The 25,312-nt window shown below is 49.5% G+C and overlaps 1 protein-coding gene across 1 annotated transcript in view; it reads left to right on the top strand.

Moving 5' to 3' along the window:
- The window catches only part of FRMD4A (FERM domain containing 4A), a 313,707-nt gene that overhangs the window by 239,997 nt on the left and 48,398 nt on the right, over window positions 1-25,312 (top strand). The window contains 3 exon segments of the mRNA XM_034644343.1: window positions 12,209-12,285; window positions 18,094-18,232; window positions 23,988-24,129. Coding sequence (XP_034500234.1) covers window positions 12,209-12,285; window positions 18,094-18,232; window positions 23,988-24,129 — 358 coding nt within the window.

Here is a 25,312-nt window from a genome sequence, read left to right as displayed (position 1 = left end):
ATAGAGTATTGGTATTTTTGTGACCATAGGGTTTTCATATCAAAACCAGGACACTGTAGACAGTGAATGATGGCACCGGTGAGCAATCACACCATGACATCAGACCCTCCAGGGCTGTTGCAGCAGACCAAGGGGCATGCTGGCCCATTGAGCCTGCTCTTAACCTTGTGTTTTGGCCTCCACTACTGGCTGATCTGCTCACTGGTCCCTCTAACAGGAAAGATCATCTTAAAGCCTCAACTGGTGCTTCCATTTCCGTATCCCGCTCCATGGCCCTACTGGGCATTGTCACCCCCACATAGCATGGCTCGTCACCAACCTATATTGAGCCAACAACTGGGGTGGCTCCGGAGAGCACTGGCCAGTGAAATCCCGAACCATCTGACCACCCGGTTCTTCCCAGCGTCACCAACAGGTGTTTCTGATGGCTCCGTGGGGCTTTGCAAGCCCCCTCACCAATCCCTATGATCATTCCAGAAAGAGTATGCTAGCATCAGATGTGGGCCACGGACTCCCCTGGACCAGAGCAGACTCAGACTCCTTGTGCTGAATGTTCTGTTCCGGCCTTTTATCGGGAGCGCAGAGAGCCAGTGGAGTCCGAATGCCCGTCTCTCCAGGCCTCTTGTTTGACTGGAAACCAGAACCCAGCCCCGGCTGCGGGAGGCACTAGGAGCCCCAGCTCCTAAGGGAGGGAGTAGTCTCTGCGTGCCTGTACACATGAATATGTTTGGGTACATCATTGACTTTATGCTTACACCTGTGGGGCTTGAAAACCCATAAAAACCAGATCCCTGACCAGATTTCTCACCAGCCAACTCCGTGAGGGCCTACAGGTCACGCAGCCGCTGAGGAGAACGCCGCAGCCCAACCTCCCCCCCCGCCCGAGGCCTTCACCCTGAGAGCCCAGAGCTGTCGGGCTGGGGGAGGCCTGTTGTCTGCAGAGGCCAGCACAACAAGTCCAAGAGGAGGGCCCTGGTAGGAGAACCTTCCGACGGGTTGGGGGGGTGCTTCTTATGGAGAAGGGGTGCCGCCGGGGATTAGGGGGCTTTTATCTTGGACTACTGGCCCCTTTTAATTAGTTAGCTTTATGAGGTTTTAACCAAAGAGCATCTTGTGATTCGTGATTTATCCAGACTAGGATTGACCAGTCAAACGTGTAGAAAAGCCACAGGGAGCTCTTGGTCACTCCCCGTGTCACCCCCCAAGCCCTAGGCACCCTACTTTCTCTGTGGATTCACCTCTTCCAGACATTTCGTATGAGTAGAATCCTAGAATCTGTGTCCTTTGAGTCTGGCTTCTTCCACTTAGGAGAATGTTTTCAAGGGTCATCCGTGTTGTAGCATGAATTAGGACTTCATTCCTCTTTATGGCTAAAGAATATCCCATTGTATTCTAACGTTTCCTTCTGTGTTTTCTGCATTAATGTAGCAAACACATACACAGGTGGTGCCTTGGGCCTTTGCATTCATCATATCCTCTCAAAAGGTATATGGCTTTGCCCCCAGTTTCCTTCTGAAAAGCCTCCTGTGTCTGCTGCCCAGCATAGTGCCTGACACGTGGTAGATAGCCCATAAATAGCTGCTCGATGAGTAAAAGAGCAGAGTATTAGCGTGTTGTGTCCCACTGCCAGTTGTGAGGACGTGTCCACATGCATGGGTGTACTGGCTTCAGGGACATCAGGACAAGCATGTCGCTCCTGCAAGGAAGGGTTTGAGGATTCCAGTGAGAGTGAGCCCTTTGTAAGCGAGAGGGAGGGAGGAGCGAGGCGCCAGAGCTTTTCACAGCTTAGGTATGTTGATGGGAAGGTGAGAAGCATAAGAAGTTCCTTCCATCGGGACCATCCCTCTATTTTATTTTTCTGGCTCTTGGATCAAAAGGACCCAAAAAGCTAACAGTACTTGGACACCAGGAGCACGCTGCTGAAATACTGCGGGCCGTGGAGCCATGCTGGCGAGTCTGGATGCCTTTTCTTTCTCAAGCAGGAAACATTCCGCTGGGAAACCCTGCTTGTTGACTCCAGTACCCTTCTCTTTGTCTTGGGGAGACCTTAGCAGTTTGTTTCTGCTGAGCAATGCCATACTCAGGGAGGTCTGTGAGATTTTTTTTTTTTTTTTTTAATGAGCGTGATTCTAAGGGGAAGCCCAGGCTAACCTCACCTTCCTGAAAGTGTGAGCCTGGCATAGCCAGAACAGTGTCATGAGGCCCTCAGGCCCGGCTCCCTGGGGTTCCACAGGGGCGCCTGCAGATGGGGTAGGAGACCCTATGATGGGGGGAGGGGCCAACCGGCCTCATGCTGAGCCTCACGAAGAGCCCCCAGCCCATTTCAGGCACTTCGTAGGCCCCGTAAGTTGTGGGAGTCGCTCCAGGTCTGCCGAATTCCAGCTCGCGACTGTAGACTTCCCTGTTGACTGTGGAACAGAGTTTAGCTCAGAAAGGGCCGCCAGAAGGGGGAAGGGCTGTGGTTCCTGGGTTGTGGCTCCTGAGCTGGCCCTCACTGCCACTTCCCTGTTGCCATATGCCTTCCAGTTGAGAGATCTACTTGTAACCAGATGTGTTGGTGCAACCAGTGGTGTTCTTCACAGTGTGGACAGTGCCTGGATTTTGAGCACACCGATAAAGGTTCAGATCCCAGATCCCATCATCTATCACCTGTGTGACTTTGAGAAAGTGACTTAACCTCTCTGAGCTTCGGCTCTTCACTCCCCCAACAGACCATTGTTGAGTGACTGATATGCCTGGGGCATTGTGCTGGGTGTCAGGCGGCTTATAGTCTGGTAGAGAAGACATTTGAAGAGGGAGAAAAGACCCCTGCAATACAGGATGGTCCTTGCTTTGGCAGAAGTATGCATGTGAATATCTGGGAGAGCAGGCTGGGGGTGGGGAGAGCCTCGTAAGAAAGCCTGGATGACAGGGGCGCCTGGGTGGCACAGCGGTTGGGCGTCTGCCTTCGGCTCAGGGCGTGATCCCAGCATTATGGGATCGAGCCCCACATCAGGCTCTTCCGCACTGAGCCTGCTTCTTCCTCTCCCACTCCCCTGCTTGTGTTCCCTCTCTCGCTGGCTGTCTCTATCTCTGTCGAATAAATAAATAAATAAATAAATAATCTTTAAAAAAAGAAAAGTGTTCCCTCTCTCGCTGGCTGTCTCTATCTCTGTCGAATAAATAAATAAATAAATAAATAAATAAATAAATAATCTTTAAAAAAAGAAAAGAAAGCCTGGATGACAGCAGGCTGCTCAGTCCAAGTATCAGTTTCCTCCTCGGCTCCCCCCACCACCCCTAAATTCACAGTCCCCCAGCTGACCTGTGCACTTCAGAATCTAAGAGGGGACAAAACAATTTTTTTTAAATAGGACCAGTCCCTCTGGAAAGACAGAAAATCTAGAATCGAAGTCCTCACCTCTAGGAAACCTCCTCTCCTCCCTCTTTCTGGCAAGGAACATGGTGGCACAGAAACAAAACTGCTCCAGGAAGAAGATCCAGAGAGAGGAATCTCCACAGGAATCTCCACAGTCCAGTAGGGCCCCCCACCCCTCCATCCCTCTGTCCAGGGGAGGGGACGGACCCTTCCAGCAGCTGAAGTGGGGCCGTCCCTGGCCTCCCCACCTCTGCTGGCTGCAGTCCTCACTGTAAGACCACACGTGTTCTCAGCTGCAGCCTGCCTTGAAAAGCAGGCTGCTAAGCCCTGGTCCGGTGTCCGCTCGGCCGCCTCTCTGAGATGCTTCCAGCCAGGAGAGCCCAGAGCTCACACCTGAGGTCCCAGCAGCGGGCCGGCCACCTCCCTCCTGGAACCCGCAAAAACCACTGTCTGCAAGACCTTCCCCCTCCCAGGGAGACCGGCCAACTCTGGAAGCACTAGGTGTTTCAAAGTGCACACAAGCTGCTCTTAATTATTCCCAAAGAGCCCTTGCTGCCTTACTAAACTTTTTTTTTTTAAGGTAGAGGACTGTCATTTCAGCTTTTTTTTTTCTTTTTAGCTTGACTAAACAGGATTTTAATTGTGAGAGTCTACTTTTCTTTCTATGGAGAACTGCTTGCCAACCTGATCTCCATCCTGTTCCCATCTTCATGGAGTCAGATGGCTTCCACCTGTGAAATCAGCTGTTACTGTGAGGCCACACCCCTGGACAGAGTCACCAGGCGTAAGAGGACTGGTGACTCCCAGCCCCTCTTCCCCCCATAGAAAAATACAGGTTTTCCTCCAAAGCAATCAAAAACCCTTTACAGCAATCCAAACAGAGGTCTTTGCCATTGCAGGTGAAAATGCTCATCGTTTTCCCTCCAGATGTGCCAGATGTCTCATTAATTCCCTATATGAAGCATCCCATTGACAGAAGTCAGGGCAGGTGTGATTAGCCTTGAAGGTTTTTTGGTTTTGTTTTGTTTTTTTTGTAAGTTTTCATTTTCATTTCAGTTAACATACAGTGTAATATTAGTTTCAGGTGTATAGTATAGAAAGCCAACACTTCCCTACACCACCCTGTGCTCGTCTCGACAAGCACACTCCTTAGTCCCCATCGCCTATTTAACCTACCCCCTCCACCCCCACCACGAGCTTTGAAGGTTTTTTAAAGGAAAGCCTGGACCTCCGAGAGGTTGAGCTATACGAAACTGGGCCACAGTGTTCATTGCTTGGAAAAAAGGGAGGGGGGTAAAGCAAAGCTAGACCCAGACATCTGGAATCATTAGGCAGCTTCTCCATTCAACACTAACCCTGAAGCGTCCCCAGCAGCACACTCTGAGGAGGGAGGAAATTACATGAGGAGGCCAAGGATAAGAAGGACAAACACTTTCAGCTTCTCTTTAAATTTTTACATTTGCCAAAGCTTTCTGGTAAGGTCCTTCTATAAGAAAGACCAAAGTACACACAAGAAGATAATAGAGATGCCCCCCCACACCCTGGGAGAAAAATCAAAGGCAATGTAGTCCAATGGGGAAAAAGAAAGTGGCCTGTTTCTCTGGGCCTGTTAAGTACTTCTTGACCGTCTTTCTTTCTCCGCCCCGAGTAATGACTCTTAAGCCAAAGGAAGCTAATAGGTTTCTGATGGGTTAAAAAGAGGTCATCCATTAAAGGGTCAAGGCCTGGTGCTCTGGGCATCTGTCACTGAATTAACCGAATCAGTTTAGAGCTTGTGGAGTCTGACAGTGGGGAGTAGGCAGCCAGCCGGGGAGACATCTTGATTCCGTTACATCTGGCTGCTGAGAAAAATTAGCCATTGTTTTCCTTGCTGGATGTGCAGCCCTCTCAGAAGAAGATCGAGGTCAAGGAGCCCTCCTTCAGTGCAGGTAACAAAGGCCATACTCCTATTCACTTCCTGAGCTCATTATCTGTGGATCTGGTTTGCCTATTTTGGAGGGCCGATTTGGTTCCCAGTATGGCCCATTCCATGTAATACTGAGCCGGATTATGGTAGGAGGCTTTCTTCCCAGGGTTAATGTTTTGAGCTAATAAGTCATAGCAGGTAAATGGTAAAAACTGGTCAGAATTGCAGTGGACCTGGGAATTGGCTGGTTAACTGGAACCAAGGAGCCCAAAGAGAATATAGCATATGCCAACTGAAAGGCATTGAGCAAGTGTTCGGGTTAGGCTGACGCTTGCATTGTGAAAAATCCAAGTAACAGAAAGCGGTTTCTAGAAGAAAAGATGGGCTAACGTGTGTTCAGAGCTTTATTTTGACTTGAAGACTAATACTGGTGTGTAAATGACGGAGTGGAGGGAACATAATGAAAGCCAGTATATTTCGAGTTCCGTGTACTGGGCACCATTTCAAGCACTTTATATCTAGCCATTAATACAACAGCTCTATGAAAATAAAAGAACTTGTTATTAGTCATAGCATTACAAAGATGAGAAATCTAAGACCCAAAGAAATGACATCGCCGGAATACACAGCCAGTGGGTGGTAGTATGCCTTTGAAAACCATGCTTTGTCAGTAGTATTCTGTTTGGTTTCCCAGAAGTAGGAAGTGTTTAAGACAAGCAACTTTATTTTTAAATTCCAAGGAGTAGCACTGTGATACTCCCTAGATTTACAGTGCTGACCTTCAACCCATGCATAGGATCTAGGAATGCCCATGTGCGGGCCCCCCCCCCCCCGCATTTCATGGTAAAGGCAGCTAAGATGTGGAGAGACATACAGAGTCAGGACTATCACAAGGCCTCTCAACTTACAGGCTTGAGTTCTTGCCCCTAAAAATGATAAACTGAAACAGTGGAGAATAAGCGATGGTCATGAATATCGATTATCTGGGGCAGAAGCATGAAACCTATCTGAATAAGGTATGTAGTGCGTCTGTGGAGTTTACAAGTCTAACCTAGAGGCTGTAGATGGTTTTGAGTTCCAAAGCGAAGTTAATTGCTGTATCATTGCTCTACAGTCTACTTTTTGTCTGGCTTGGCTCCCCAACTAGATGGTGAGCTCCTGACAAATATAAACATGCATTAGGCATCATGTCCTTCCTCTTTCCTATTAGCGTGCGTTGGCACAAAGTAGACAGCCACTTATTGAAAGATTGGAGAGGGAGGGGGTAGGGTTTAGATGTGGCCTAAAAGCCCAGGGCCTCAGCTCTCTTTAAGCACAAAGTAAAATATATTGGATCCTTATGCAACTGCTGTTTAAAACAACAACAAAAACAGCAAACCCTGGTATATGGTGTGAGCCCACCAAGTTGTAAGTGGCAGCCCTGCTCCTAGAAAGTGAACAGAGCAGAAATGAAACAAGGAAGCACATTTTTTAGTTTGTATGTTTCATTCTGAGCTTGGAGATTATTCCTGACTGTGAGTCTAATTCTTTTTTTTTTTTTAAGATTTTTTATTTATTTATTAGACAGAGATAGAGACAGCCAGCGAGAGAGGGAACACAAGCAGGGGGAGTGGGAGAGGAAGAAGCAGGCTCATAGCTGAGGAGCCTGACGTGGGGCTCGATCCCATAACGCCGGGATCACGCCCTGAGCCGAAGGCAGACGCTCAACCGCTGTGCCACCCAGGCGCCCCCTAATTCTTTTTAAAAGAGAACTCTTTGCTGATGCTTGGAAAGCATGCGGGATCTTGACACTGCCTTTGAAGGAGGGATCATTTCCAGTCATTTCCTTACCCATTGGCTTGCAACAACTTGGTTCTTGCTCATCATCAGGTCTTCTTGGTGTGTTAGAAAGAGCCCAGGACGACCCAGTCCCAGGGTGAGTCCTGGTATGAGTTGCTTATTTAACTTCTGCCCGGCCCCTAACCTCTCTGCACTGGGCTTGTTGTATCTGTGGAAGGAGGACTCGGGAGCAGATGGCTGCTGGGATTCTGTAGCGCGCCCCCCACCCCCACCCCCAGAAGCAGGAAGTTACTCAGAGGTCATTAAGAGGCTTGGTGACTCAGCCTCAGGGACAGGAGGAAGACAGGCTCCCTGAAGTCCTGGTCAAGAATTGGAGCCATTAAAGCGAGCTTCCTGTCCGGCCATTCTGTCCACATCATTGCGAGAGCTTGTCCACCACCCCACGTGCTGTTCCGGCATTCCATAAACACTTGGCCCTGCCATGCCTTCCCCCACTCAGAAGGAACAGGGTTTAGTGGGGTGGGGGAGGGCGGTGGACATTAGCTGTTTTCTGCCCTGACCTTCAGCCATACACAGGATATGGGAATCCAGCAGACTAGCTAATAGGATCCAGTACCCAGGTCTGCTCATTAAGTGTTCACAGTGGACCCTGTTGCACTCAGGGCGCAAAGGTGGTATTTATTAGGCACTCTTGTTTGCTCTCTGTGGATAAACGTCTCCCATCTCCTGTTTTCTACATTGGAAAGTAGAAGTGCAGAGCCCGTGATCACTTGGGAATCGCATGTCTGGGTCAAAAACTACAAACCCACATCTGGTACCAGCTATGGTCCCCACAAGGGTGACAGACGCCGTCTCCGTGAAACCACTTCTGGACAGTTTCTCTAAGTTTTTGTTTTCAGGGCAGGCCCAAATTAAGGCTACTCTTACTTCTGGTTCTTGTTGGTTGTTAGTCCTTGATTAACCGCTGCAACGGACAGAGGTATCACCGCACAGGAGACCAGAGAAATCCAGGTCTCTAAGAAGAGAAAGGAGTAGTACCTTTTATCATGGACAGCAAAACAGGAAAGAAAGCCACTGTGTAGGACGAAAAAGATCCGGTTTTATACTTCCTCCTTACAGTCACATTGTTGCTCATTTGTAAAAATAATTTCACTCATAAAGTTAACCAGCCATTAGTGAGTAAGAGCTGTTTCCAATAATTGGTGGGCCCATGTGGAAAGGAGCATAGAGTAATGGGCCAGGCGCCCTTGACTCCTGTTTCTGGTTCCTTCGCTGACTTGCTGTGTGGCCTTAGGCAGTGCCCCTTAATCTCTCTGGGCCTCACTTTCCCTAAGAAGAAAACTTCCCACTCATTCTTCTCAGGGGATGCTGAAAGATCAAAGAAGAGATGTTTGCAGAGCTTTAAAGATGCCCAGGTGCATTAGAAAGGCCTTGATTTAATAGCTATTCATTAATAAATCCTTTGATTATTGATAAACCAGCATGTTAGCTTTTAATTAACTCCGTGGGCCTCAGTGGTCACAGAAGTCATGCAAAATCATCAGGGAACTCGCTAAGCCATAATGAGCATGTGTGTGTGTGTGTGTGTGTGTATGTGTGAATGATGTGTCTTCATGTGGATTCACAAAGCACATTGCTGGCTTTAACTGGTAGCTGGGTTATGACAGTTGCAGCAAGCCAGGGAGGCTCTCTGAAATGACACAGATGATCTGGGGCTGCCTCCAAAACGGCACCTCAGAGCCCAGTGGATCCTGTTTACAAAGAGGAGGCAAGGTCGAGCATCTTCTGTTTGCTTGCTGTTTATATTCTGTCACCTTCAGAGTGGAGGGTTTAGCAGGCTGGGCCTCCAAGCTGTGGGGCACAGGGGCCTGGGGACTGAAGAGTCTGGCCATCCAGGAAGGGACAGTGCACTTACTGCAAGGTGTGAAGGCCCTGGTGGCCAACAGCTGCCTGGATGTACAGGGAGGTCGGGGGAGGTGGAGAGATGTTCAGCTGTCTTTGGACCCTGGCCCCCAGGCCTTCCCATTCCCCCTGCATGAGGTGAAAAGGACCAGGCTAGTGTTCCCACATGAATACCTCCTCTTCTGTTCAGAGACCCTGCTAATGCCCCAATGCGATTCTGTCCTAAAAAACCGTCCGTTCCTTCACCTCACTCCCACCCTCCCTTCCCAGTGTTTGGTTTGCAAACAGACTCCCTGCTTAGAGCAGACCTGAAAGAAAGCCCCTGCCCCTTGTTAGAAAATGTCTACAAGCATCCAGCATCCTGGAGAGACGCTAGGAGCCAGGCCGCCAGGTTCTGTGCTGGGAGTGGGTGGACAGAGGGACCACAGCTGAGCCCCGAGGGTTATGTTGGGCCCGTTGGCAGAGTGGGCAGAGGTGAGGCTCCCCACAGCAGCAGCATCTGGGAGCACCTCAGGGGCCGCTCTGCTTGCCTTCTGCTTTACAAGGAGCGAGAGGGAGGAGGTGCCAGGGAACCAGACCCTCTGAGTGTGGGCTCTGGGGTTCTCCGCCCAGTGGGAAGGGACTTTGCACAAAAAGCCCAGGTGAGGTGTTCGAAAGCACCAGCTTTGTTTTCTTTCCTCGTAACTGGGAGGAGAAAGCCCCTGGAGGTCCACCCATCAGATTCAGAGAAGCACCTAACCCCAAGTGCTGCCCAGCCCAGGACAGGGCCCATGGCCCAAGCACCAGCCAGGACCAAAGACTGGGACCAGCGATACAGTTTGCGGGGCCTCTTGATCAAAACTTAGTGGGATGGAGACAGCAGACCAAACCAAGCGCTGGGCTCTTCTGAGCACATATCGCACACCTGTGAAGCCAGTCAGAGCCAAGATGGCTTTGGCGCAGGGGCTGAGGGTCCCACTGAGGAAATAGCCACCTGCCATCCACCCCATTTTTCAGAGGGACGGGAGAGGGGGCAGGGGGATAATTCTGTACACTTCAGTCAAGGATTTCCAGCATGGGAATAATCAAATTTTATTTTTCTTAAACGCTGAGGTCTCCTCTTAAGAAATTGAAAAAAGTTATTTTGGTTATTCTGTTATTCGCCAGGATTTGGGGGAAATAACAATTAAGAATCACACTAGCATCTAAGTTCATGGAGCACTTCAACTTTTTGCCAGCACCGTGTTGAGGGTCTGTTGCTCCTACCTTAGAGGGGCAGTATTGCCATTTGATAGATGGGGAAACGGAGGCTCGAGGAGATGCTGTCACTTGCCAAAGCTCAAACAACTTAGATGTGGGGGACCCTTTATTCACACAGATTCCAGGGTGTATGTGCCTGGCCACTGTGTCCTGTGTACTTACTGCCTCCAGTTTCGGGGGTCAGTGTCTGGGGTCTGTTAGTTCTGGCATTTTTGTGTCTGTTCCTAAGTTCAGGTGGAATGTCTATAAATATCTAACAACAGGGGAGGAGGTTGGTCAGGAACTTAAGGTATTTCACTGAGGGATTGAATTTAGCAGAACATCTGATAGGAGCACGAGACTCAGATCTGTGACTTGAGTAATGGCTCTACTCAGGCGACATTTCATCCGTGACCTCACACAAAGCTGTCTGAGCCAAGGTAGGGCTTTGGGTCATTTGCTTGCCTTGAAATGTCTTTCTACCCACTTGGAACCAATGCTAAAGCAAAAAGAGAAGTACAGTTTTCCTTGGGCTTCAGAGCAAAGTGGTCTTTAAACTGGGGACCAAAGAGTCGTAAGAGTAGATGTCCTCCTCCCTATCATGCAGACAAAATAATTGTAACATTCGGCAAGAGCAGGTCGTGAAAAGAAAAGAATGCAGCCATTCTTGAAAGAATTTTTCTTCCAGCCCAGTTTGACAAAGGGGTGGAGTCCTCTGGCCAAGCCCTGACTAGCTGGCGTTTCTGGGTCTGGAAGGGCAGGGTTGATGGGGCACAGGGAAATCACTGTCACATCTTTAAGGAGGCAAAAATTTGAGTAGGTCAGGGAGTGTCAGGAGCTCCAGCTGAGAGGACTCTGGGATTATGAGGAGACCCTAAAAAGCATAGGCCTCAATGCAGTGAGCAAAGAACAGGCGGACCCCAGGGAATCAGCCACTCCCAGGGTGAAGAGGAAGTGCAGGATTCCTGTTTTACCCTACTTTGGGCAAAATCAGCTCAAATTCTAGGTGTCTAGAAGGGGCTGCAGAATGCATCAAATGTAAACATAAATAATAGAACTACAAAAGTGGGCGCACATAATTTTAACCTCTTTTGACGTTTTCCAGAGGGTTAAGTAACTTTCCGACGAAAGGAACCCCCTCCCACAGAATGGCTGCCCTAATCACTCCCAGACCTCGAAGTCCACTTCTTCGTTACCAGGCTCCCTGGTGGAAGGAGGAGTGCCCACCAGAGCCTGAGGGCACGCATCGGGCAGGGGCAGGAACTGGCTCCCTCCCACTTTTCAAAACTGCCTCATTTCTTACCCCCGCCCCTGATGGCAGCCAGCCTCTGGTGGCAGCGTCCCCCCAGCAGCCGGACTCTGGATTTGCTTTGTGCTGCAGAAAGAACCAGTTGCTTGACAGGCTCATATTGTTATCTCGAGTTGCCTGCCCCGAAATAAGGTTCCAGCAGCCTCCGCCCCTCTCGGGGGAAGCTTCCCCGAGCCTGATCGCCAGGGCGAGTTGAGCTCTTACACATTAGTGGGCAGGAAGTGGAGTCCCAGTGGGAGGCTGGGAATTTGAGCGCCTTCCCATTTCAGCACTGGAGGGAGGAAGCTCAGTTCAGCGCCGCGCGCAGCTGGCTCCTGCTCCCCTCCGAGAGCTCCCCTGCTCCCCGCTCCACAGCCCGCCCTCCTAGCTCTCAAGCTCGCCCCCTCTCACCCCCTCTCTTTGGAGGGAAAGGTCTGCGGAGCTGGGAACCGTCTCGGATAATGCAACAAAGGCAAAGCGGAGGGGAACAACTTGCTAAGAACTTGTTTTGTTCCCGCTAAGAAACCTGCAGGAAAATCCACACCCCCACGTTGCCCGGTTTTGAATTGGAGAGTGGCGTGTTTGTGTGTGTGTGTGTGTGTGTGTCTCTCCAGCAAGAGGCGGAGGACTTGCAAACACTCTGCGGTCGGTCTCTGCTTTGATAAGGAAGCTCAGCTGTAGAAGTTAAGCAGCAAAGAGAGGACTAGAGCCCCGAGCCAACCACTTCTGAACGTCAACCGCATTGTTTTCTGTCCAGATATTCCAATGGAGACAGTTGGAAAACCTGTATTTCAGAGAGAAGAAATTTTCCGTGGAAGTTCATGACCCCCGCAGGTAAGCTAGAAAAGTCCTTTTCTTCTGGGCGTGCGTGGCCCAGCCGGCATATTATTTATATTACTATTTTCGTGCTGTCATCGCTCATTTTGGGGAGCGGGAGAAGATGGTTGCCCATGCTGAGTATATTCAAATCTGACGATGAAGCTTTGTTTTGTACTAAATATGTTGATAGATGCAGTGTGCTTTGCGTGTGTACGCGGGAGTCTGTGTGTGTGTGCGCGCATGTGTGCGCGTGCATGAGAGGAATCGGCAATTCCGTGATCATCCCCTCTGGCTACACGTGCTCCTGTGTGGTGCGGTCTTTGCATTCCGGGGCATTTTAGGGCAGATGGACGGCACTTGGTAACAAACACCAAACTAGACTGGGCAGTGGTGTGAGTCCTTTTCAGGAGCTTGTGCCAGAGAAGAGTCTGAAGGATGGCTTGTCAGAGCTCCTGAGAATGTTTCTGGGGGGACAGTCAGCACCAAAAGGAATCTACACCTAAAGCAGTTGTGTTAAGCTGTTTGATTCCACGAGCTGTAATTTTAGGGTGTTAGTGTTGTAGGTGGATGTTGAAAGCAAGAGAGTTCTTTTTCTCCCCACCTCACATTGTGTCCCAGGGAGCACTAGTGTGAAAACCAGTGCTCTCTTAAGTCAGATGCCGAACAATAGGGTCCCGGTTTGGAATGCAGCAAGCCCTGCATGGAAGGTTCTCGGGCGGCACATACTGGCTGCTTTTCCTCTCTTTGTCTGCCAGCAGTCCTGGCCTTAGAGGCAGCTCAGAAGCAGCAGCAAAATTCCCTGAAAACAGGCCTGACACGTAAGGATAAACTGCTTTCAGTAGGTCCAAAGTGGATTCACAGGAAGGTAACCCTAGAAAGACCATGAAAAGGTCAGACTCTAGAGAGGAGCAAACAGGACATTTAGGCACCGTTGGTGCCCCAGCCTTGGCCTGCCAAATTGGAGGTGGCCCCAGCTCCCCTCACACATGGCTTCTGAGCAGCCAGAGCACGCCTCTGCCTCCCAGCGAGCTCTCAGAGAACAGTCAGAGGCCTGGCCCCCCCAGTCAGAGCGCTGAGCTTGGGCAGTGTCTCAGCTCCTGCCACCAGCGATAACCCAGCAGGGGTGACAGGCCACTTTGCCCCACCGCATAATCTGTGTGAGACAGCCACTCCGCGGAGGGGAAGAGCTCGGCCCACGTCCCACAGTCACCACATGACCAGCAGGTGGAGAACATTGTGGAGATCCCATCTGCAGTCAGACGAAGGCGGTGACGTTAGCGTAACAGCTTGTCCAGCATTTCTCAGGGTCCTTCGAAGGGTCTCTTGGTCTGGAGACCCTGCCTCTGCAGAGCAGGAATCCGTTTGTGCGGGCCCAGTGCGGGAGAGACAGAGGCTGGGGATAATACTCCAGCCACGCTTTTCCAGGTGAACTGAATCAGACCAGTCTTAGAAGCATGAAGGGAGGGAAAACCTACATGTGAAAAGAGTGAAAGGAATATTGCCACAGTGAGTCAGACGCAGAAAGGGGCTGCCTGACAGAATGAAAACCAGGGATTGGCTCATCTGAGGGGCTGTGCCTCAGGACCAGGAAGAGGTGCTGCTAGCTTCCTGTTCTGTGTGTGGGGAAACTGAGGCACAAAAGAAACACGGTCACCTGCTCTAGGTTATAAAAAGCTGGCAAGTGGCACAAGAAGAATTTGAACCCAGGGAGTCTGGCTCCACAGCTCACAGGCATTCCCGCTACGCTCCATGTGACACACCGGGGACCGAGTGCTGGGTGGCATGGGCCATAAATACTGAAGGTGGCCAGAGGCCAGGCTGGTCAGGACAGGTTTCTGAGAAGGAGAGATTCTGAGCCGAACCTCAAAGCATGACTAGGATTTCAAGCTGAGGGTTGGCCCTTGGGGGGATGAAGACTTCGTCAGGTGGGTGTCAGAAGAGGGAAGGGAGGCGCTGGAGGCAGGCAGAGCACAGAGTGTGATCACATCTTCCTGGGGAAAACATCCCTCTGCCAGCCTAGAGGCAGGGAGGGAGGCACGAAAGGAGGGAGTCCAGGGAGGTATCTGCCCTAATGTCAGAGGCAGGAACCCAAGTCAGCTGCTGCTTTAAAGACACCTTTTCCATGTGTGCACTGAGGCAAGCAAAGGGGATTGCTGGGGGTTAGCTACTTGGCACAGTGCCTTTGCTCTGCCCTGAAATCGTCTTCCCTCCCATGGCAGCAAGCACTCTTCCCACAGCTGCAGGGCGCTCCTTCCATTAACCGCCTCCCCCATGACTGTTGCCATGTTTACTTGGAGCAGGGAAGACGAGTCTGGTTGACTCTACGTTGGGGTGGTCCCAGCCAGGAAAGGGGGCCAGAACTGAAGTGATGGGATGGCAGGTGAGGAAGAGAATCATGTCCTGAAGGGGCCATCGGTGGGACACGCAGGGACCGGGGATCAGCCCGGGCAGAGGGTGCGTCCTGAGTCTCTGGTCTCAGGTGGGACCACAGAAGATGACCTCGGATCTGTGCTCCTGGACACGCATTCTCAACTCGATACCCACATGGGTTCTGCGGTTCTCTGGGCTTGGCAAATACTCCATTTCTAAGGTTTAGGCAAAACAGAGAAGTCAGTGGGGTGGGAAGAGCCTGAAGGGAAAGATGTGGAGAAGAGATAAATCACTAATGGAGCAGGAGAAAACCGTCAGTGTCTGATATGGTATTCCTGCAGAACCTCCCAGACCTGGCCAGCCTCCTGAACCTTCCTCCCTCGCCTTTCTTACAAAGACAAGCACCTGGCCCCTACCACGCGCAGACACACACTCCCAGTTACTTTTCCTTTCTAATTCAGTTTTTCAGGGAGAAAGGATTGCACTTACACCCAGGAGCAGCCATAGGTATAGAAGGCAACGTGGGAGTTCTGATGGGTTTCTTTTTACTTCTACGAAGATCTATGGGGGTGCTCTTCCTGACACTCTTGTGGGCTCCTTCCCCATTATTTTCAACTGTGTTCTCGCTCATGAGCTGGCGTGTTCTCCTAACTTCTACCTAAAGCTAGGAATTACCGTGCCTAGAATCAGTAGCATTCATGAGCCACCAGATTTGAATTTCTCCCTAAAAGTGGGTCTGAAGAAGACGTTCTGTTCGGTGTTTAGTCCCCAAGGTCAAATGATGGGAGCAGCTCTAGATTTTCTTCCAGGGAAAATGTGTCATTAAAAAAACAGTTATTCATGAGTCCTGACGACCCAAGTTTCTTCCAAATTAGATATCTTACACCTGAAAACATATTCTTCTCTCCTGATGTTCACATCAGATACCCCAGGCCCCACCCCAATACCTTGCCCCAATACCTTTGCATACACACGTGCATGCAAACACACATTCTCAGATTTCATTTGCAAAATCATCTGCCTGGCCTATGGAATACACTTCACAGAAAGCATGATCCTATCACTCTTTATCCCCCCACCACCATGGATGTGGTGAATTATGTTGGAACCCACTTTTCCCACTTTTCATTGTTATCGTCTGATTGCCTCTGTGTACCCCACACAGATATATGCCCTATCTGTTCCGTAAATGTGTATGTGTCCGTGGGATAGTGCGGGAGATTGGCTGCACTCCTTTCTGCCGTCCCTCTTTGGATTCTTTATAGCCTGCCTGCCGGCAGACTAAATTTGAAATTGATAACCAACTCTTTCAAGGAACACTGAGTTAGAGCAGTGTGAGAAGTCCGGACTCCCTCGGGACATCCCACAGGCTGTGGCCTGTGCTGGTGATTAGAACAGAATTTACTTATCCTTCACCATAGGCAGCATTGCCTGCATAATAAAGGACATTGTCAAAGGCTTTTCCTGTTTCTGAAGTTTGTCTTGGTCCAGCGCCAGGAGCTGAAGCTCAGAAAGGACCGTCCAGTGACCTAGAATGACCCATCTTATCCCAGACGAGGCAGAGGCTTGGACAAATTCTGAACCCTTAGGAGCCAGTAAATAAAAAGAATAGCATTATTCATGATAGCCAAAATATGGAAACAACCTAAGTGTTCATCGAGGGATGAACAGATAAAGGAATGGTGGTTTGTATATATACAATGGAGTATTATTCGGCCACAAGAAAGAAGGCCGTCCTGCCATTGGCAGTAATGTGGATGAACATGGAGGACATTATGCTAAGTGATATAAGCCACGGGGGGCGGGGGGACTGCATGATCTCACGCATATGCGGGCTCTCAAAAGTCAAATATGTAGAAGCAGAGAGTAGAAAGGTAGTTACCTGGGCGGGGAAGAGAGGACATGGGGGGATGTGGGTCAGAGGTACAAAGTTGCAGTTATGCAGGATGAATAAGCCTACAGTTCTACCGCACAGGGTGAGGACTACAGTTACTGATGCCCCACTGAATACTGGAAAGGGGCTAAGAGAGTAGGTCTCAGGGGCTCTCGTGACAGATAAATGAAGACATGATCTATGTTCATCAGCTTGACGGTAATAATCATTTCACTCTGTGTATGTATACCACATCCTGTCGTACACCTTAAATATATATAATTTTTTCCATTTAAATTCAAGTTAACATTGAGTGCAGCACTGGTTTCAGAAGCAGAAGCCAGTGGCTTATCATCACCCACATGCAACACCCAGGGATCATGCCAGCAAGTGCCCTCCTCAATGCACATCACCCATTTAGCCCACCCCCCCCACCCACCTTCCCTCTATCAACCCTCAGCTTGTTCTCTATTTTAAGAGTCTCTTATGGTTCGCTTCCCTGTTTTATTTTTCCTTCCCTTCCTCTCTGTTCATCTGTTTTGTTTCTTAAATTCCACATATGAGTGAAATCATATGATACTTGTCTTTCTCTGACTTACTTCACTTAGCATAATACGCTCTAGTTCCATCCACATTGTTGCAAATGGCAAGATTTTTTTTGATCACCAAGTAATATTCCATTGTATAAAGAGGCAAGAGAAACAAAAGGAAAACTGAATTATTGGGACCTCATCAAAATAAAAAGCTTCTGCACGGTGAAGGAATAATCGACAAAAGTAAAAGGCAACCGAGGGAATGGGAGAATGTATTTGCAAATTATATGTCAGATAAAGTGTTAGTTTCTGAAACATAAAGAAATATAAAATAATCCAGTTAAGAAATGGGCAGAAGACACGAATAGACACTTTTCCAAAGTAGACATCCAGATGGCAAACAGACAGATGAAAAGATTCTCAACATCGCTCATCACCAGGGAAACACAAATCAAAACCACAATGAGATACCACCTCACACCTGTCAGAATGGCTAAAATTAACAACTCAGGAAACAAAGGCGTTGGTGAAGATATGGAGAAAGGGGCACCCTGTTGCACTGTTGGTGGAAATGCGAACTGATGCAGCCAGTGGGAAAACGTATGGAGGTTCCTTAAAAAGTTAAAAATAGAACTACCCTATGACCCAGCAACTGTACTACTAGGTATTTATCCAAAGGATACAAAAATGCTGATTTGAAGGGGCCCCTGCACCCCAATGTTTATAGCAGCAATGTCCACAATAGCCAAATTGTGGAAAGAGCCCAAATGCCCATTGACTGATGAACGGCTAAAGAAAATATGTACAATTTTTATTAAACAATTAAAAAGATGGCCCTTGCTAGCTAGTTTCCCTAAGAGAGTGTGAGCTTGTGTGTGTGTGTGTGTGTGTGTGTGTGTGTGCGTGCATTTGCGTGTGTATGTGCTTATCTGTCCCGTTTATGCAAGGGCTTTTAGATCCCACGGGATTCTCAGTAAAAGCTGTCCACCCATCACTGGAGTCCCGTATCATCAACATGGTTGAACCTTGTGATTCTTGCCGTCCCAGGGCTTCAGTGACAAGGAGGACGTTTGGACACAGCGGCATTGCGGTGCATACGTGGTACGCATGTCCGGCTTTGATCAAGTCCATTTGGGCTATGGCCATTAGCCAACACCAGTTCTATTTGGACAGAAAGCAGAGTAAGGTAAGTCCTTCCCCGGGGAACTGGGAGGGACCCTGCAATGACCGGACCTTTCACCAAGCCCCAGGCTTGCCTGAGGGCACAAGAGGGCCTGTGTCTCCTAGCTGAGGGATTGGGAATTGGGGGGCTGGGGGCGCCACCGTGTGTCCCTCGCTCTGAAATGTGCGCAGGTACAGACTTGCCTTTCAGAATTATAGGAGGGAGGAAGGAGATGGGCTCTTCCAAGGGGCACGTTCCATGCAACTTGGTTAAGGGGCCTCCTGCCCAACTAGGGTTATAGCCGCTCAAACCATTTACTGTAGCCAGGTAGGGCCCTTTTGAGGAATTCAGAGCATGCTTCTGAACCTCAGGAACCTCTCCTGGGAACAAGCCATCAAGCCCTTTATGGTATTTAAACAGTGGCATATTGTTTTCTTTTTGAGAGGGGGGGAAAAAAGCAACCGTTTGCAATTAATAGACACCATCTAACTGTTTAGGATAATTGCTGTGAAAGAGCTTCAGGCTTTTCCAACTGCCAGCTCCATTTTTTTTTTTTTTTTTGTAAGTCAGAACTGGAAACATTAAAAAAAAACTAAAAACAAAACAGCACCCAACCCTGTTTCCCTAAGGTAGACCTGGAGCCTCAGGCCTTGGTAAACAGTCATCCTCCAAGGGAGATTTGACCCAGCCCCAATGCAGACACACAGATGCATTTTCTGGCGAGTGAGAGAATGACATCTCCTTGGTTCACACAGGGCTTGTATCAACACTCAGCCCCCTCTTCCTCCAGCCCCTGTCTGCCGTGCTGCCTTGCCTTCACCCCACGAGCCATTCTCATTCATCAGCTCTCTGTGAAGGACCCCATCAAGATGGGTCTTGCTCCTTTCCCAGGATCCTGCTAGCTTGGGGAGGAGGGGCTGCAGAGCTATGGAGGGAGCCGGGCGTTGGCCCCTAGGAGGTTTTTTCCAAAACCATAATGTGGGTTGTTGGGTGGCAAGGAAGTAGCCGGACCCTGGGTGTACTGGGCACAAGATTCATCAGATCGGTGCCTTCTTGGACCCTTACAACTTCTTCTTCTGCCTTATTTTCTGTCTGGATGGAGTTGCTCTTTTCCCTGGCCTGGGGAGGGGAGTGGAAGGAGAGACCTGGGGTCTGGTGGGAGAAAAGAGAAAGATCGTAGGAAAGTAGGAGAAAAGGAAACAACTCATAACTCATAACTCAAGTTTCAAATCTGAGCCCTTCTTGTGTGGCTGTCACTTTCTTCTTTGTAACACATTTTTCTCCTCTGCTAAATCTTCTCCCTGACCCCTTTTTTGGTCATTTTCTGGGGTGAATGGGCACAGAGTGGAGGGGTTTTGTTGTTGTTGTTAGGCATAATGGGAGCATTCCACAGCTTTCCTGGTGATGATGGACATTGGCACAGGGATTTGAAGCCCGATTAGATCAAAAGAAACAGGGCCAAAGCGTTTTGACTCATGCTTTAGACTGAGACAGTGGGTGGGTGTCAGCATTTTGCCCTCGGGTCGCGGGAGTTGGAGGTCCAAACCTTAAAACGTGGATTCTATCCTCTGCATTGTTTGGGAATGGGCGGTAAGGGGTAGAGACCTTGGCAGCCCTCCTGAACCCCACTGCCAATTCCTCTTGTGGGCAGACCCCCCACACACTGACAGCACAATTTTGAAAGGAGAAGAGACAAAATGTATTTCACCCTTAGGTTAGTACGTTAGCTGTTTGAGATCTTCCCTGCCCACCCCCAACCCCCATGCTCGTTCTTTGCATTGAGGGTCTCTTGGGTAACACAAGAGGCCTTTAGCAGGGCCTTCTTCCCCATTCTCGAAGATGGTCTTACTCTGCACTTGGAGAAGCCTTATTGGCCAGGCTTACAGGTCAGCCCTCTGATACAACAAGTAAACTTCAAAAAGTAATTATCAAAGATCATTTATTAACAGGAACTATCTTTTAAAAGGCCAAACCATGTGCTCACAGCCATAGAGAAATTTCAGCTGTCCTTCTCGGTGATCCCTGGGGGATGGAGGGAAATACACCTCTGCCCAGGAGCAGGAGAACTTTCCCCAGTAGGCTCTGAATGCTCACAGAGGCTCCAGAGCCCTTCCATTTCTCGTAGGAACCAATTCCTCAACGCACAGTGGTGGGTGAGGAACAAACTCTCCCATGTGGAAGTCCAGGGACTCCGTTTCCAGTTCTGTGACCCTGGGGAACTCTTTCATTGCTCCTGCTTTCCTTCCCCAATTAGAGAATAAGAAAGGAAATACAGAAATTATTGATTGGCCCAATGACATGGTGTGTGTGAAATTGCTTTAGGAGATATGTGCTATCTATTATTATCATCATTAATCCGACATACTGTTCCCTGGCCAACACTTGTGTAAAGGTTAAGTTCTCTCAAAGTTTCCCAGATTAAGTCAGAGATGATAAAATTCCCCCTTAGGAATTATGTTACGACACCTTGCGCTTCTGGAATGTTGTTCTCTGTACAAGGGTGATGTGATCCCTCTCTGGTGGGCAGAATGACCTCTGGTGAGTGACGGCTGACAGGCCTGGGATGAGCTGCAAAATATTTCTGAGCAACAGTATTGGCTGGCATACGGGGCCGTTGCTCCAATCCCTGCTGCACCGCGCCATGCCAGCCATTCCTTTCTCTGAAGTGCTTCGGCAAAGCCCAGGCCTCCCAAGTGATGCTTATCAGCCCTGAGACAAGTGAGGTCTCGTGGTCTGAGTCAGCAGGAGTGGGTGGCCGAGCAGTCCCAGGCTCTTCCCTGGCGCTTAGGCATTTTCCTCTTTGCAGATCCTTGTGCAAATCCTGTAGGAACAGCTCGCTCTCTCATACACACACACACAACACACTCCTTCCATCACCAAAGACGGAACGGAAAGAGCCCGTATTGGTTGGTTCCCTGTGGCTTTAGAGGCACCAGCTACAACTGGTAACGTATATTCGTTGACCCCAAGGATCGGCAAACTCTGAAGCCCAGAGCCAAGGAATGTCTTGTAGACTTGAGAGGAAAATATTTGAAAGCTCAAATTGTTGAGCTTAGACACCTCTCCTCTGAACTCAGATGGGGACCTCTCCAGTTGGCCTCCAGTCCAGACATCTTTCCTTCTTGTTTTTTGTTTTTTTGTTTGTTTTGGGGGTTTTTTTCCCCTGATCCATCTTCTGTTCTTCGTTCCATCTAGATCAAAAGCAGAGCGACAGCGTGGTAGGGGACAATGCAACCTTGCTCGTGAGATAACAGTAATAAAACTCGGTAGGGCAAGAACCCTCAAAGTGTAATGTTCAGAATGTTGGAGGTTCTTTTGTGTTGCCCCAAGGACTTAACTTTTCGAGAAAAGAATCTCCCCATCTGTACTCCTTCCCCCTCTTAGCATTGCTCTCTCCACTGGGTCTTTTTGGTCATTGTCATATTTCCATCTGGAGAGAAGCTAGTAATTTCCTAAAGCTTCTAAGAATCCAGTCTCCCTTGGGAAGAATATCTGTTGGTCCCTTTTCCATATTTTGGTTTTTGCCTCTCAGACTGATGTGTGGCAGGAATAGAGTGGGGGGGGGGGACAGGTCTTCTGTGTGATTAATGGGATCCCCCAAATACCAGGTTGAGCCATCAGCCTCACCTCATTTAGCAAATTACTTCCAGTCCTTGATTTGGATCCTGTTCCTATTTCAATTCCAGTGGCCTTTACGTATATTATCTAATTTGTCCTTATCACAACTCTGCCATGTGGGTTTTAAGAGCTCCATTTTCCAAACTGGGATCTGAGTATCAGACAGGTTGAAGGTCATGGCCAAACAGTGGCGAACTGGCCAGAGCCAAGATTCCAGTCCAGATCTTTCTGACTTCAAAGCCTGGACGCCTCCCCACCATGCTGAGTTGTTCTGTGTCTCCATGAGTCATTAAGTAGCTGCAAGCGACAGCTCCTTTTATTCGAGCGTGGGCGTTGGTAACGAGGAGTGCTGCAGAAAGTAATGGGTGTGCTCCCTCTGCTTGCTCAGAGGGAAAGCTCAACCAGATGGGTGCTGTGGACATGCGCTGTCGATGCAAAATGAAAGGCACTTCCTGCTTCTGCCCCCACCACCCCTCCAGCCAGAGCACTGCGGGGGACCTGGTGGCCAGGGTTATGTCCTGAGCAAGGAGGCCCTGACCTGAGGAAGGTGACCTGGATCTGAGTGCAGGGACCTTCAGAGTTAAGGTCAGAAAGGAGACATCAGTCAAGGAAGGACCAATGGGATGATGTTCATACCCAGAGAACAAAACAAGCAAAAATATTCCATGTTACCTCGGTTCCTCAGACTCTCTTATAACAAGAGGAAAGTGTTCAGCTGTCGGAAGACATGGTCCTTCATCAGTGTCTGCATCGGTGTTGGGGCCAGAGGAAGGGCAAGGCCTCATGGGTTCAGAGAGCCTCTGCTGGACAGTGTAGGGCACCTGGACAGAGAATGTCAGGAAGAATGGGCAGCATCTGCCCACCCTGCCGTGGTCCCCGTATCAGCCTTCTGCCAGCTTCTCCTGTGTGGGGGACAGACTTGGTCTCACGCAGAGGGGTGTGGGGGGCAGATGATTGGGTGAACACAAGTGACTGAAAACCTCGGTTTTGAATGCCACCTAGTTCCATCAGGGTACAGGCTATAGCCAATGGCCATGGAAAGAAACCTCAGCAAATGTATGGGTTCTACAAGCATTTACAGTGGTTTTCATTCAGTTCATGCGATGGGTAAAGCCTATTGCCTTAAACACGATCACAAAAATTGATTTCCTGAAGAAGGTGGGTGGGGGGGTTGCTGGGGAAAGCAAACATCAAACACATGTGTAGGAATGCAAACCCATTTTCATCTACCGAGGGCAGTAGCTAAAAAAGGGTAGTTTATGAAAAACAAATACTTTTAGGAATATGATTGTGATAACAGTACTTTTCTAATTAATCCAGCCTGATGTTACTATTAGCCAAGGCAGGCCAATTAATATGCAGGATAAATGGAGTGGAGCACTGCCTATGATCTGCAGACTTTGGAGTACCCAGTTAGGTATCAACACAGAAGCAGAGCACAGTGTCGGGAGCTTGCGGTGGGGCCCGAGCATCCAAACGAGCAGTTGTTCCAGGGGCTTCTATACATGCAGACATGCTCCTTGTACGTCTAGAGCATCATCACTCGCCAAACCTCTAAACGTTCCATGGCCACATGGCTAACACTGTAAGGGGTTTAAATGCCCTCAGAATCTACTGGGGCTTCATAAATCTGTTTCACATACCTCTTCTGTCGATCACAAAGCTGAAGATTATTTTTTCTTCCTTCTTTAAACATAAAATATAATCACTGCTATTTATTGAGAGCTGTGTTCCAGGGAGCGACATGGGGTAGCCCTTCACGTGCCCTACTTCTTTGACCCTAACAGAACCTTCAGTGGTAGGTAGTGTTTTCTCCCATTTTATAGTTGGGAATAATGAGGCTCAGTGAGATCAGGGGACTTCCCCCAAACCAGGACTCCGACGAGGTCTGTCTGACGCAAAAGCCGCTGCTTTAGGCACAGCACGGTATAGCCCTTAGAATAGCTTGGAACACGCATCATTCGTGTCCGCTCCAGAGCCATACCTCCTGCAGGGAGTTTCGGTGATTAGGAATGGGGGCCAGAGAACACAAACCTAAAAATGCCGCAAGCCAAGAAATTAGTCCATTTGCTAAATCTCTGGACCATAAGCCCGTGAGCGGTAGCCATTCTCTCTCCAAGGCAAATGCCTCTTTATAACCTGGCTGTCTTTTCCATTCTAGTCTAAAATCCATGCCGCACGAAGCCTGAGTGAGATCGCTATTGACCTAACCGAGACCGGCACGCTGAAGACCTCCAAGCTGGCCAACATGGGGAGCAAAGGGAAGATCATCAGTGGCAGCAGCGGGAGCCTCCTGTCATCAGGTGAGCAGACTTTCGTTGGAGAGCCACCGTGCGGGGAGCGTGGAAGAGACTGTCGCTGCAGCATGTGGCTCCAGGGAAGGGCGGAGAGGGGCAGCCGCTGAGGACGCAGCTTGGCAGGCTCGCCGGGAGCCGGCTCTGGTTGCGAGACGAAGGATTTTGAGCCAAATAGGAATCTGAGAAAAAATGCCCAAAGTGTGGGGTGGGGGGGGGGATAAGAAGCTGCAGAACCATGCCGTGTGGGAAGGACTGTTGGCCCCATGCATCTCTTCAGGCACCCTCCAGAGCCTTCTGAATGCTGATGGCCCACTGTCAGGAATGTCAAGTCCAAGGACGAGGTGGGTGGGTTCACTTGGGTGTCCTCAAAGAAGAGTTATGCTAAGGAGGGGCTGACGGCAGGCTCGTGGCGCTGAGCAACACTGCATCCTATTCTCGGGAACTCTTGGGGACTTCAGAAGGTACAGAAACTCTTGGCCTTTGACACGCAGTCTTGTCACGGAATGCGGTGTAGCAGTGAGGTGCCTTTTGCAACTGAGAGTCCAAGGCTCTGATTCCGAGTTTGTTTCTGAGAGCCCTGGGCAAGTCATTTTGTCATTGGATGCAGGCAGGGCGGACAAGCTCTGAGGATTCAGACGGGGCTGATGTCCAGAACAGGGATGCCATTCGCTTTAGTGACAGGAAGAGGGGGAGGTTTGAGGACCGCAGAAAGAGGGAGGGAGGCGGTCGTTGTTTGGAAATGTTAGAAAGTATAACTAATGCAGGACACTCCCTAGGCCACACCATCAAAGGCTGGTTGTTCCTGGGGACAGTGTACCCTTGCCTCTGAGCCATGAAAGGGAAGCAAGAAGTCTTTGTTTGCCCTACCTTATCTTCCAGAGTGCTTGCTCTTTCTTCTCCGTTTTTTTTTTTTATTTTTATTTTTTATTTTTAAGATTCCTTCCTGCCCTAGCATTCTAGGAGTGTCTCTGAATATTACGACCTTAACATCACCTTTTTACTACACCCATTGGAGCATCCCTCCATCTTTGACGGCCCCACCCCATGTGGTTTCTGATGGTCCAGACCATGCAGACTACCGAGGGCCCACCCTTCACACGTAGCCTTTCCTTCTCTGCCCTCTTGCTTCCACCCCAGGTGACCAGGAGCCAGAGCACCTTCATTCACAGAGGCATCCTGCCTGCCCAGA

The sequence above is a fragment of the Ailuropoda melanoleuca genome, chromosome 15, assembly GCF_002007445.2.
Source record: "Ailuropoda melanoleuca isolate Jingjing chromosome 15, ASM200744v2, whole genome shotgun sequence".
Lineage (NCBI taxonomy): Eukaryota > Metazoa > Chordata > Mammalia > Carnivora > Ursidae > Ailuropoda > Ailuropoda melanoleuca.
This window is presented reverse-complemented; position numbering and strand designations above follow the sequence as displayed.